General features: G+C 35.9%; 1 protein-coding gene across 1 annotated transcript in view; it reads left to right on the top strand.

Moving 5' to 3' along the window:
• CENPK (centromere protein K) overlaps window positions 1-14217 on the top strand; it is a 60461-nt gene that overhangs the window by 40920 nt on the left and 5324 nt on the right. The window contains exon 11 of the mRNA XM_067730822.1: window positions 6407-6451. Within this exon, the coding sequence (XP_067586923.1) occupies window positions 6407-6451 (45 nt within the window). The remainder of the gene's footprint in view (window positions 1-6406; window positions 6452-14217) is intronic.

The following is a 14217-nucleotide window of genomic DNA, read 5'->3' as shown; positions in this document are numbered from 1 at the left end:
TGATGATTGCATCCTACTTTTTAATTTGTTAACCCAGCCTTCTAACATAGCATGATTTTTTTGCCCACTTTTCATCTCAATCATAAACAACGTAAATTATAGCAGAATTAGTCTTTATTTGTACTCCATCTAAGCTTACAACCCTTGAAGGTTTTTTTTTTGTGGCTTTGAGTATGCTGGAGAAAATGTTTCAAGTTCTGAGAACCTATATGTGGGGGCCATCACTACAGATCCCAGGAACATTGAGGGTAATAAAAGAATATTTTGAATAACTCTGTGCCCAGATGTTATAACTTAGATGAAATGGACCAATTCTGTGAAAGACACAATCTACTAAAACTCACACAAGGAAAAATAGCCACTTTGCATAGCCTATATATTAAAGAAATTGAATCAATAATTAATAAGCTTTCAAAACAGAAGACATCAGGCCCAATGGTTTCACTGGTGCATTCAAGAAGAAAGTGATGACAATTCTGTGTTCCAAAAAATAGAAACTAATTCATTCTACGAGGCTAGCATTATCCTAATACCAAAACCAGACAAAAACATTACGTTACCCTAATACCAAAACCAGACAAAAACATTACATTACCCTAATACCAAAACCAGACAAAGGCATTGCAAGAAAGGAAAACTACAAACAGATACCTTTCATGAACATAGGTACAAACATCCTCAACAAAATAATCAAATTCAACAATGTAGTACAAAAAATTATGCATAACAGCCAAGTGGTATTTATTCCAAATATCCAAAACTGGTTCAGCGTTCAAAGATCAATTAATGAAATCCAACATATCATCAGACTAAAATAGAAAAATCATATGACCATACCAATAGATTACAAAAAAGCTATATGACAAAATCAGATAACACATTCATGATGAAAACTCTCAGCAAGCTAGGAATAGAGAGGAACTTCCTTAGCTTGATAAAGAACATCTACAATCTGATGCATTATTACTTATTCTTTAAAAAAAAAATTCAGAAAACTTACAGCTAACATACTTAATTGTGGGAAACTAGATGCTTTCCCTCTAAGATCAGGAAGAAGGCAAGAATGTCTCCTCTCACCAGTGCTAGTCAGCATTGTACTGGAAGTTCCACCTAATGCAGCAAGACAAAAAAACATCCCAAGAACCAACAAAAAATCTCTTGGAACTAAAGACCAATTACAGCAAGGTTGCAGGATACAAAGTTAGCATAGTAAAGTCATTTGTTACCTATATACCTGAAATTCGAAACATTATTACATTAACATCAAAAATATGTACAAGACTTATATGAGGAAACCTACCAAAGTTATAAAAGAAATCAAAGATCTAAATAAATGGAAACATATTCCATGTTTATGGGTAGTGAAACTCCATGTTGTTAAAAGTCTCAATTCTTTTCCAAATTGATTTATAGGTCTAATGTAATCCCAATCAAAATGCCAGCAAGTTACTTTGTGGAAATCAACAAATTGATTCTAAATTTATATGGAAGGACAAAAGACCCAGAATAGCTGCCGTAATATTGAAGAAGAACAAAGTGGAAGGACTGACAGCAACCTTAAGACTCACTATAAAGCTATAGTAACCGATACTGTGAAATTGGTGAAAAATCAGACAATAGATCACTGGAACAGAATAGAGAGCTCAGAAGTAGACCCATACAAATATGGGCAACTGATCTTTGACAAAGAGGAAAGGCAAGCAACGCAATGGAGAAAGCTTAGTCTTTTTCAACAAATGATGGTAGAACAACTGTACATGCACTTGCAAAAAAAGGAAGAAAAACTGGTCACTGATAATACTGACATTATACCTTTAACAAAAATTAACTAAAAATGGATCATAGACCTAAATGTAAAATGCACAACTATAAAACTTCTAGAAAATAACATAAGAGAAAATCTAGTCTGACCTTGAGTTTGGTGAAGACTTTTTAGATAAAACACCAAAAGCACAATCCATGAAAGAAAAAAATTGATAAGTTGGATTTTATTAAAATTAAAACATTATGCTCTGTTAAAAACACTGGTAGAATGAAAAAAATAAGCCACAGATTGGGAGAAAATGTGCAAAACACATATCTAAAAAGATAACACAGAACTCACCAAAATATACAAAGAACTCTTAAAACTCAACAATGAGACAACAAACATCCCAATTAAAAAGAGGGGAAAATGACTAAATTGACACCTCACCAAACAAGATAAACAGATGGCAAATAAGCAGGTGAAAAGGGAAATGCAAATTAAACAAAAGTGAGATGCCACTACACACCGATCAAAATGACCAAAACTCAGAACATTAGCAACATCAAATGCTGAGAAGAATGTGGAGCAACAGGAACTCTCATTGATTGCTGGTGGGAATGCAAAATGATACAGTCACTTTGGAAAAAAAAGTATATTCTAAGCATACTCTTACTATACAACCCACAAATTGTGCTTCTTGGTATTTACCCAAATGAGTTGAAAACTTATGTTCACACAAAATCCTGCACACCAATGTGTATAGCAGCCTTTTTCATAATTGCCAAAAATTGGAAGCAATCCAGATGTTCTTCAATAAGTGAATGGACAAATCATGGGACATCCATATAATGGTTTATTCAGACATGAAAAGAAATGAGCTATCAAGCCACGAAAAAACAGAGGAAACATTAATACATATTCCTAAGTGAAAGAAGCCAATCTGAAAAGGCTACATACTATATGATTCCAGCTGTATGATATTCTTGAAAAGACAAAAGTATGGAGACAGTTAAAAAATCAGTGGTTGCCAGAGGTTGTGGTTTTGGAGGATTTGTAGGAAGGAGGGCAGGGAAGGGTGGGATGAATAGGTGGAGTACAGGGGATTTTTAGGACAGTGAAACTATTCTTTATGATACTGTAATGGTGGATACATAACATTATGCATTTGTCAAAATCCATAGAACTATAATACAAAGAATGAATCTTAATGTAAACTATGGACTTTAGTTAATAATAATGTATCGGTATTAGTTCATTGGTTGTAACAAGTGTAACACAAATACAAGATGTTAATGATAGTGGAAACTATAGGCAAGGGGAAAGGGGGTATATGGGAACTAAGGAATTTGGGGAAAGAATTTTCTTACTGATTAAAAAAATTCTCAGGAAGAGATGGCTTCTCTTGTTCTGGTGAATGTTATTTGGTCTGCATGAAACATCTGGAACTCTTTAGCCATTCTGTAATCATTAGGAGAGCTGCCATGGACAAATCTGGCATATTTAGTATGGCAGAGTCTCAAAAAAGAGTAAATCGTAATGTTATTGAACTGGGGAATTAATTGACCCTAGAGCTGCCATACTGGGGAGTATGATTTACAAGATAATAAAATTTCCTTCTGGTTTAATCAATTGAGACAGGTTTTTCATGTTTCTTGAAACTGAAGACATTCTATCTGGTAGCAACATTCCACCAAACCATTAAATGGAACTTTCACTCTCGCTGAAATTAATTTTATGGAACAGTCTGACAAAGACTTTAAAATGTGTATTTTGAGGTTGCTGGAAGAAATAAATTTCTTCCATTTAAAAAGGGCTAGTCATTGTAACACAAAAATAGGAACAAATGAAACAACAGTTGGTTATGAAAAGGAATTAATTACAAATCCCATATCTGATTAAATATAATAATTTAAATACAAATTCTACAAGTAGGATAAACTCTTGACTGGATAAAGACTGAATTAATGAAAGATAATTTGAAGAATTCATCCAGAAAAATAAAGAGAAAAAAATTATGAAGCGCAGACAAAAGAGATAGAGAACAAATTGAGGCACTTCACCAACATAGAAGTTCCTGATGAAAAGAATAGCAGGAATGATAGATAAGCAATATTTGAATAGATAATAGCTGAAAATTTTTCTGCAGAGCAGCCAAAAACCTCAGAAAAACATGCATACTGAATACTGTGTAGGATAAGCCACACCATCAAACGGTTTAGTGAAGCTGTAGAATATCAAGAAGAAAGAATTTTCAAAGATACTAAAGAGAAAAGATAGTTTACCAAGATGGAAATAGCAATTATATTGTTCACCTGCAAAAATAAATGTTGGTGCTGAGGGAAAAGAAAGACCATCAGCCTAAAATTCCATAACCAGCTAAACTACTATTCAAGAATGAAGACAAAATAAATTTTCTGACAAATAAAAACTAAAAACCTTTCCCACAACATACTCTCCCTGAAAGAACTGTTAGCAGACATACTTCTATAAGAAGAAAAGTTAATCTAGGAGGAGGATGGGGCATAAACAGTCATGAACGTGTCAATTTATTTAATGTCAGTTATGAAAGGAAGACATTTAGAAAGAAAAAGTGTTTCTGGAAAAGATGTTGCGAAGATATCACACTTCAGAATATCTGGCTATTCAAATTAAAAAATACAACCTATGTTTAAAGGAAAAATCCCTACAGGGTTACCACGTTTGTATTAGCCTGTTCATAGTGGGGAAAAATAGCAATTTTTTTTACATCATCATATGCATGTATCTTTAGGCATCAGTATTGCAGAAGTAAGGAATAAAAATTTGGTAGGAAGTTAATTTGGGGGAAATATTCAAGGTTTTTTGAAGATGAGATAGGATTTCCCTCTTAATTTTGGCTTATCTTAGGGTATAAAGTGTTTGTTTTGACTGTGGAGCATGATATGCATTCTTACTGTTAATGGCAGCAGAGCAAAGGGTTGTTTCTGCTTCAGGACCATTGCATACTATAAAGAAACCAATGACTTTTGCTTTTTTGTAAGAAAAAAATGTATAGCAAGTAGGCAAAAAATTTCTTTAGGAGAATATAAAGAGCTCTAAACATAAAAGAATAAGAATTGAAATAGATTATATTAAAATTTGGAATTTCTGTCTATAAAAAAGGAAAACACCTTGAGAGAGAGTTGGAAGGCAACCCATAAAATGGGAGAAATTATTTACAACAAAGAACTCTAATCTGAGATATATAAAGTGTGCCCCAAAATCAACAAATAGAAGACATTCATCCCAATTAAAAATTACATTAGTAAAAAGACTTAAGAGACGCTTCATAGTAGAGAATAAATATCTTTTTTTTTTGAGAATGAGTATCTTGAAAATGTTTTTAAAAGCAAGGAGAAAGAGCTTCTTAGTTCATTCTGGCTGCCTTAAGAAAACACCAAAAATTGGGTAACTTATAAACAAGACATTTATTTCTCACCGTTCTGGAGGGTGGAAGTCTGAGATCAAGGTGCCAACATGGTCAGGTGAGGGCCTTCTTCCTGGATCACAGCCAGTGACTTCTTGCTATCTCCTCATATGGTGGAAGGGCTGAGGGATCTCTGTATGGTCTGTTTTATGAGAACACTCATCCCTTTTATGAGGGTTTTACCCTCATGACCTAAGCACCTCCCAAAAGCCCTAGCTCCTAATACCATCACATTGGGCATTAGGATTTCCAGAGGTTGGGAGTGATCAACTGAATTGAATGTTGTTGGGAGATCAAGTAAGCACTACAAAATTGACCACAAGATTTCTCAACATGGATGTCCGAAAAATCATTATTTAGACTTCACTGAGTTCTCTATTATTTGGAGCACATAGTACTTACAATATATGTCACTAAATTATGTAACTTATTGCAGTTTGTCTGTAACTTTATTGGGGGAAGGAACCTTGCCTTTTATCTTTATACTTCTTTGCCCTTCACACAATGCTAAAGAGTAGGCAATGGCTATTGGCATATCAAGGTCTTTGCTGTTAGCTCAGTGATATCTTTCTTTCTTTCTTTCTTTCCTTTCTTTCTTTCTTTCTTTCTTTCTTTCTTTCTTTCTTTCTTTCTTTCTTTCTTTCTTTCTCTTTCTTTCTTTCTTTCTCTCTCTCTCTCTCCCCCCCCTCCCTCCCTCTCTCTCCCTATCTCTCTCTCCCTCCCTCCCTCCCTCCTTCCCTTCCTTCCTTTCTTTCTTCATTCATTTTTGGCTGCATTGGGTCTTCATTGCTGCTCGTGCGCTTTCTCTACTTGTGGCAAGCAGGGACTACTCTTCGTTGTGGTGCGCAGGCTTCTCATTGAGTGGCTTCTCTTGTTGTGCAGCACGGGATTTAGGAGTGTGGTCTTCAGTAGTTGTGGCACGCAGGCTCAGTAGTTGTGGCTTGCAGGCTCTAGAGCACAGGCTCAGCAGTTGTGGAACATGGGCTTAGTTGCTCCGTGGCATGCAGGATCCCCCCAGACAAGGGCTCAAACCCGTGTCTCCTGCATTGGCAGGCGGATTCCCAACCACTGAGCCACCAGGGAAGTACTAGCAGGTGTTAACATTTTATGATAATAATTCAGGTTGTTTTGTTTCTCAAACAAAATTTTATAGATTTAGTTGATTCTCACTTTGTGCTCCTCCTTAATTGCATCCTCTTCTCTTTCTCTGCCAGGTAACTATGATCAAGATACCATATGTTCTTCCTCTGCATACTTTGGTAAGTTTGAGATATATATTTGGTGTTAAAAATATTTATAATTAAAACTTTATATAAATTATCATATATATACAGCCTATCCCAGTTTGAATCATAATGTATCCTATTGCAGCATTTCAAATTAATGTTATATAATTTACCCATGTTGACATGTGTGGATTTTGTTCATCATTTAACTGCCAAATAATACTCCATTGTAGAAATGGATCACAGCTGTTTTTTGTCCCCTATTGATAATCATTTAGGTTGTTTCCATTTATTCACTGCTACACATAGTGTTGCCTTAATTATTAATGGGGATTCTCATGTGCAAGAATCTTGTAAGGTTATATATTTAAAAATGAAATAGCTGGGTCAAAGATGCACATCTTCCTCTGTATTAGATATTGCCAAATTTGTTCTTTGTGGTGTTTGCACTTAATTTACACTTCCATCAACGCTGTGTTAGATATCACCTCACACCAGTCAGAATGGCCATCATCAAAAAGTCTACAAACAATAAATGCTGGAGAGAGTGTCAAGAAAAGGGGACCCTCCTACACTGTTGGTGGGAATGTAAATTGGTGCAGCCACTATGGAGAACAGTATGGAGGTTCCTTAAAAAACTAAAAACAGAGCTACCATATGATCCTGCAATCCCACTCCTGGGCATATATATGAAGAAAACTATAATTCAGAAGGATACATGCACCCACAATGTTCGTTGCAGCACTGTTTTCAATAGCCAAGACATGGAAGCAACCTAAATGTCTATCGACAGATGAATGGATAAAGAAGATGTGGTATATATATACAATGGAATATTACTCAACCATTAAAAAGAATGAAATGATGCTATTTGCAGCAACATGGATGGACGTGGAGATAATCATACTAAGTGAAGTTAAGTCAGACAGAGAAAGACAAATATCATATATCACTTATATGCAGAATCTAAAAAAAATGATACAAATGAACTTATTTACAAAACAGAAACGGACTCACAGACTTAGAGGATGAACTTACAGTTACCAGGGAGGGAGGGTGGGTAGGTGGGATAGATTGGGAGTTTGGGATTGACATATACACACTGCTATATTTAAAATAGATAACCAACAGGGACCTACTGTATAGCATAGGGCACTTTGCTCAATATTCTGTAATAACCTAAATGGGAAAAGAACTTGGGAAAAGAATAGATACATGTATATGTATAACTGAATCACTTTGCTGTATACCTGAAACTAACACAACATTGTTAATCAACTATACTCCAGTATAAAATAAAAATTAAAATAATAAATAAATAAGAAAAAAAGAAAGGAAAAAAACCAAACAACAATATACTAGATATTCCATTTGCCCAATCCTCCCAAACAGCTGCTATTATCAAATTTTAACATTTTTGCCACTCTGATGAAAGAGAAACATTTCCATTTCCATGATTGCTAGCAAAATTGAACATTTCATTCTCATTTATTCGTCATTAGGTTTTTTCTTCTGCAACTCTCCTGTTTATGCCATTTTCTTATTTTTTATTTTTTTGGGGCTGTCCCTTATAGATTTGTGAGAGTTCCTTCAATATTCTCGATATTTATTATGATTCATTTATATGTGTTACAAATTTTTCTCCCACTTTCTGGCTTATATTTTCACTTTTTAATGTTTTAAATTTTCATTTAATAAATTTAAACTTATCAATCTTTTCCTTTATGCTTTGAGCCTTTGCACATTACTTAAGAAACCCTATAATAGTCTTTCAAAAGATTAGAAAATATTTATTTTAACTATGTCAAATTCAAATCCAGTCTCATTGAAAGAATAAAATATTTTGTGTATTGAATCTGGTTTTAATGTCTGGGAGGTAAATTCAAAACTCATCATCTTTAGAGATAGTCACCTGCTCCAATTTAATAATTTCAAACAAGCATAAAATCAGAATTCTTCATCTCATTTTTTTCTGAAAATACAAGAGAACAGTCTAATTTTAAGACATGCCTTGGTTTTTAACTAAAAAAAAAATTAAAGTGCATGCTACTATATTAAAAATTGTAAGGTAGAAGTTTATTCTTACCTGTAAAATGTTCTCAGTCCCTATTCTTTGACTCTCAGTCTCTTCTGCCTTTCTGTTTCTCAGTCTCTGAAATAAATACACACATGCATTCAGGCATACATATATACAAGTTCCTTCCTCTCCCATATATCCACTTATTCCATCTTTGATTTCCTGAAAGGGCCCATTCATTTATATTTAATTTGATTTCTAAAGACTGATAGCAAAGCTTTTTTTAGGTAGGGGGTTTCCTATCACCTCCACTTTGCCCATAATCTTCATTTCTTTTTTAAATTTATTTTTATTATTTTTTTTAAAGCCAAGGTGTCTCCCACTGAGAGGTGAGTGCTTTAATTGTATACACTCTTTTTCTATTCTTTTCCATTACGGTTTATCACAGGATGTTGAATGTAGTTCCCTGTGCTATACAGTAGGACCGGGTTGTTTATCCATTCTATATGTAATAGTTTGCATCTACCAAACCCCAAACTCCCAGTCCATCCCTCCCCCACCCCCACACCCCCTTCATTTCTTAATTAAACAGAGAATGAGAAGGAAAGCTGGAGGAAAATTTTTTCAAAGAATTTCTATTGCAACTTAAATTCATTCAGGGTTTGATTTAAATTTGTTTCATATAATTCAATTAAGAAATAATGCCTGTGTAGTGCACTAAAACACTTCCATGCTGTATATAATATTAGGATGGCAAGATATTAATATAGCATTTGTATTGCAAGATAAGAAATGAGGAGGAGCCAATAGATTGAGTTAGATGGATACATGGGCAGGTTCTGTTTGTGAAAATTCATTACACAAAGCTTTTCATCAAATTATATATTTATGTACTTTATGAATATTCTACTTCAATAAGAAGTTTTTAAAGACATAAGAGATCAACCTAATGCAATGTATAGATCCTGATTCCAATAAAAATGGTTTTTTTAAGCCTTTATTTGCAATTGAGGAAATCTAATATTTGACAAAATTAAGGAATTATTATTGTTTTAAGAGTCATAGTGGTATAGTAGTGGTTATTTTTTTAGTCCTTATATTTTAGAAATACAGGTAAATATTTAATGGATGCAACAAAATGTTATCTGACATTGGCTTTAAGGTAATCCAGTGGGGTGGCACAAGTAATGGGGAAAAACTGGTCTGGTTTGACACTTATTGAAACTGGATAATGGATACATTGGGATTCATTGTACTATTTTTCTTCTTTTGAATGTGTCTGAATTTTCTGTAATGCAGTGAAAATGTACACTTACACACACACATATACACACATACAAAGTTAAATTGAGAATTCATCATTTCTCATGCTGATAATTTTTCACCCTAACTCATAGTTTTTCTTGATTTAGTCATTTGGAGAAAAGGAATCTCTGGGAAATTTTTCATTACTCTGTTTAGACGCAGGATGGCGCTCTTTGAATAAGTAATTAGCCAAAGTCCACTTCTCATTGAATAAGCTCCTTTCCTTTACAATGCTGCTACTTCCTAAGGTAGTTTGTCTTAGTTGAGAGTAAAAACTTTTCAGTCAGCTTATACAGATGATTACTACTCACACATTAATTTTAGTTTTCTCTGCTGGCTATGTCTATCTACTACCAGTTTTTAAAAAATTAAGGATAAGTTTCAACAACTATTTAAAGGGTGGTTTGATGCTAAACCAGCTCTGTGCCCACACTTATTTTTAGTATTTACAACTATTGCTATGAGATTAGCCATCTTGTGTATTTTAATGCAAATATCTATATCTATATATCTATATCCATATCTCTCCATGTGAATCACCTTTATTTAAAACTGTCAATTCCAACCACAGGTCATATTTCTACATTTTAAATAGAATTGAGCTAGATACTACAGATTAAGGTCAAGGTGAGGACTATTGACTGTGGACAGATGCTTTCCCCTTTCAGTCCTCAAAAAAGAATGGAAATAACTGTATTCTTGGATGTTCTCAGTCTGATTCATGCCTTCTTTTAGCCAACTATTCATGTATTCACCAGAAGAATTACACCTACTACCTCCGGTGTAGGAAGGAAAAAAAAATCAAATAAGCAATAATGTTAACAGAAGCTTGAAACTTAAGAGCTGGTATTCAGAAAGGTCCTCCTCCCTGTCCCCTTCCCTCCAGTCCAATTCCCCTTTCTGGTTCTGGCCATCGGAAATTGACTTGGCGTTAACTGCTAGAATTTCAAGGCGTCAATTCCGAGCCCCTCCCCCCCCGCCCCCCCCTCGGAAACTCTTAAACCTCTCCCTACCCTACTCTCAACCGTAGAGGCAGATAAATGATGCAGCAGATTACACCGCTGAAAGGCAACATTTGTCCTGAGCTATTTTCACATTTTTTCCTGTTTCCGATTTGTGTGCCAGACTTTGTTTGCTTGCTTAGGACATGGAAAACATATTTGGGCATTTCCCCACAGTTTAATGCTAGTAGCTTTCTCCCAGCAAATGAAAGTGAAAGTGCTACGTAGTAGCCGTGTTTTATCCTTAAAGTATGGACTGGCAGCTGGTGTGTATGGAGTTGGGGGGGAGGGGTGGGATTGGGAAGCTTGAAAAACCAGTTTTGAGGTTTTGTTTGTTTATCTTGAGATAGTAGCAGGGTTCCTGCCCCCCCCCCCACCCTTGGGGTCTGATTTAGAATTTATTTTCATTTGGGCAGTCATTGAAGTTTCATTCAACATACTGTATTAAAAAAAATACGCTCCACTTGTAGCTTTCCCCGGTTGCACTTTAAAACACCATCCAGTCTCACCCTCATCTGGAAATAATGCAAGCTTCTCTCTCTTCCCCCGCCCCCCTCCTCCCCCACTTCTACTTTTTTTTTTTTTTCTTCTAAAGCCCCGCATAACCTGAAGTCAGTAATCAGATGGAAAGTGTGCTGGTCTTAGTTTATTTTAGTCTACTTTCCCTTTTGGTGGCAATTTTACTTGTTGAGGTATATTAGAAAACAAACAAACAAACAAAAAAAGGCATTTTGTGCACATGTAGCTACCGAGTCTTGAAATCTGCCACTGATTGAAGTTTACTATAGTTTCCTCAAAGACACTGTTTATGTGCAACTTTTAACATTATTGTTGCGTGGACTTTAAAAAAAAATACACGGAGAAGGGCACTACAGATCTTAACAGTGACATTAGTTCATCTAAAGCCATTCATCCTCCCTCCCCCTTCCCTCTTCCAAGAAACAACTAATCACAAACCAGGCTAGAATTTCTAAAAGAGGTTAGAGGAGGAGGAGGAAAAGAGGCGGAGTGGGGAAGGGGATTGAGGTTAGAAGGGCCAGAATTTCTCTCATTCACAGGGTGGAAAAGTTGACATTGTCTAAACCCTTCTGAATGGCTGGTAGTTGGTTACCCCGATTGTACCTCTACCTCCCCTCCCCCTCCACGTGACGACCCAGGACACATGCGCACCCGACGCAGCCCGGCACATCTGCAGACTGACGTCAGTGTGCTCTGCCTCCGAGGAAAAGCTGCCAAAATTTTCTACTGCTGCAATTCAAGTTGGCTGGGGGCCGGTAGTGAGATCTAGGGCTACTTCAACAAAACTTTGCTGCCCTTCCTGCTCCTCTTGTCTTCTTTTCTCCTGATACCTTTTGATGCTCTTCACATGTTATTTGCATAGCAAAGGCACTAAGCTGTCCAGGAAGAGAGGGCACCACTTCCACCCCCAATAAGTCTTTTTTTTCCCTTCCTTCCTTTCTTTTTTTTCTCCCCCCCCCTTTTTTTTTTGGAGGGAGGGGGTGCGGGAGAGAAAGGGGGTTTGCAAAGGCAGCATCTCAGGATGATAGCCTGGATGTATTGAAGGCATCTCTTTTTCTGCCAAATCGGAAAGTCCGTTCTCTAAAGCCCGGGTTAGCCAGACTATAGGGTTTTATTCTGGCTGCAGAATAACTAACTCACTGCTGTGGCTTTGCAAAGGGGGGCAGAAAAAAAAAAAAAGAGGAGAGGGAGTACGTGAGTCGTCCAGTGCAATCTCTATTGTTTGAAACTTACTTTTTATCAGAATTTGAAGATGAAAACGGTAAGGAAGACTTCACAATATTCAATGAAACCTTTTTTTTTTTTTTTAAATTAAAACTTGTGCTTTGCTTGTCTTCCGAATAACGCGTAGGAAACTTTTTTCTGTGTGGTTTTTTTTTTTCTTTTTTTTCTTTTTTTTTTTTTTTTTTTAAATGGCAATGAGTGAGCTTGACTGAACTCATTTTACAGATAGAAATCTTTTAACTCCAGACTAGTCGGGGGTTGGAGAATTCTGGGTCTTGCAAATATTTTATGATGCAAAAAAATATACGTTTATTATACAAATAGACATGTTTTGTGAAGTATGACTTGATGATGATTTTTGTGGTCTTTAATCACCAAATAGTAATCGGGAAAGTAATAATGATGTGTATTTTAATCTGATTTTCAGTTTTCTTAAAGAAAAACCTTCTGCATTTTATAGTTTCAAGTCAGTGTCTTAAGTAGTCAGACAAGTGCATATTTTATGCCTGGGCTCAGAGGGCAGAATTAATGTGGTAGCTATAGTCCCGATGCTCTAGATATGTTAAGCTCTTAATAGGCTAATCAAAGAGATGGAAATGTGTGTTTTTGATTTACTTTTGGCCACTTGGGACGTGCTAGACTCATAACCCTCCGGAGCCTTGAATATCGGGTATGTCTGTATATATGGTATATGGAATCAAAGTTCAGAGATTGGGGAGGGGTTTGTGCTGGAGGGTTTATTGGAAAGCTGCCTTCAGATAATGTGTACTACAATTCCTGTCTTTGGTAATTTCTTTCCTTGTTGTACTGGAGGCAAAGAGAGCAAGAGAGTGAGAAAGCGCACTGAGAGGGAACAAGAGAGTGAGTTTCTTACTCTTGTTTTTATTTGAGCTGCCGGTGCAACGCGTTTGGGCCAAATGCCAACTGTCTGGGTCACACGCGTTTTATCCAAATAGATTTAGCGCTGCTGTCTGGAAATGGGCTGCTGAATGTTAACTTTAGGATCAACTCAACCAGGGCAGCTCAGACTGTTACCCTCTGTCTGGGTGAAGTGGGATGGGGGTGGGTGGGCGAGGGTGTGCAGAACGAGGGAGGAAAGGGGAAACTGAACTATTGCTTGGAACTTTTAAAAACACACTGGAGTGTGATTTCCAACATATTCCTTTAGGTTCAAATTTCTTGGACAATTTTTTTTTCCTTTCCTTTTTTAGCTTATGTTGATTAGACTGAAACTTAGATGTGTGAATGATAGCTCTCAAAATTCATGACAGAGAAAGAAAGGTAACATAAAACTGGTGTAGTTGAAATTGAGAAAATTAATTTTGAGAGATAATTGTTTTCCTGTGTTTCACCAAAGTGGTAGCTGCAGTTCTGGTTTATATTAATTTAGTGTTTATATGTGATCATCGGTGTTTTGGGCTTTTAAGGAATAGCTGTAGAGGCAAATAAGTTGATTTCAAACAAATCAACTTCATTCATTTCTCACAAATGGCGGCAAATGAAATCTGTATGGTGGTATTAATATTTTTGTGATTCTCAAGGGCAAAAACCTCTACCCTCAAGACCTGAAATACTTTAATATTTTTCATGACTGGGCCAATACGTGTAAGATTAATTCCTACTCTTGTCTACTCTTACCACTTCCTCTTCATTTCCTTGGCAACCATTAGTAACTACTAGTGGATGGGCCTCTATACCAAATCTTACCCTACGTGTGACTTTCGTGAGAGAAT

Source organism: Pseudorca crassidens, chromosome 3 (assembly GCF_039906515.1).
Source record: "Pseudorca crassidens isolate mPseCra1 chromosome 3, mPseCra1.hap1, whole genome shotgun sequence".
Classification (NCBI taxonomy): domain Eukaryota; kingdom Metazoa; phylum Chordata; class Mammalia; order Artiodactyla; family Delphinidae; genus Pseudorca; species Pseudorca crassidens.
Note: the sequence above shows the minus strand (reverse complement) of the source record. Positions and strands in the feature narration are given on the sequence as shown.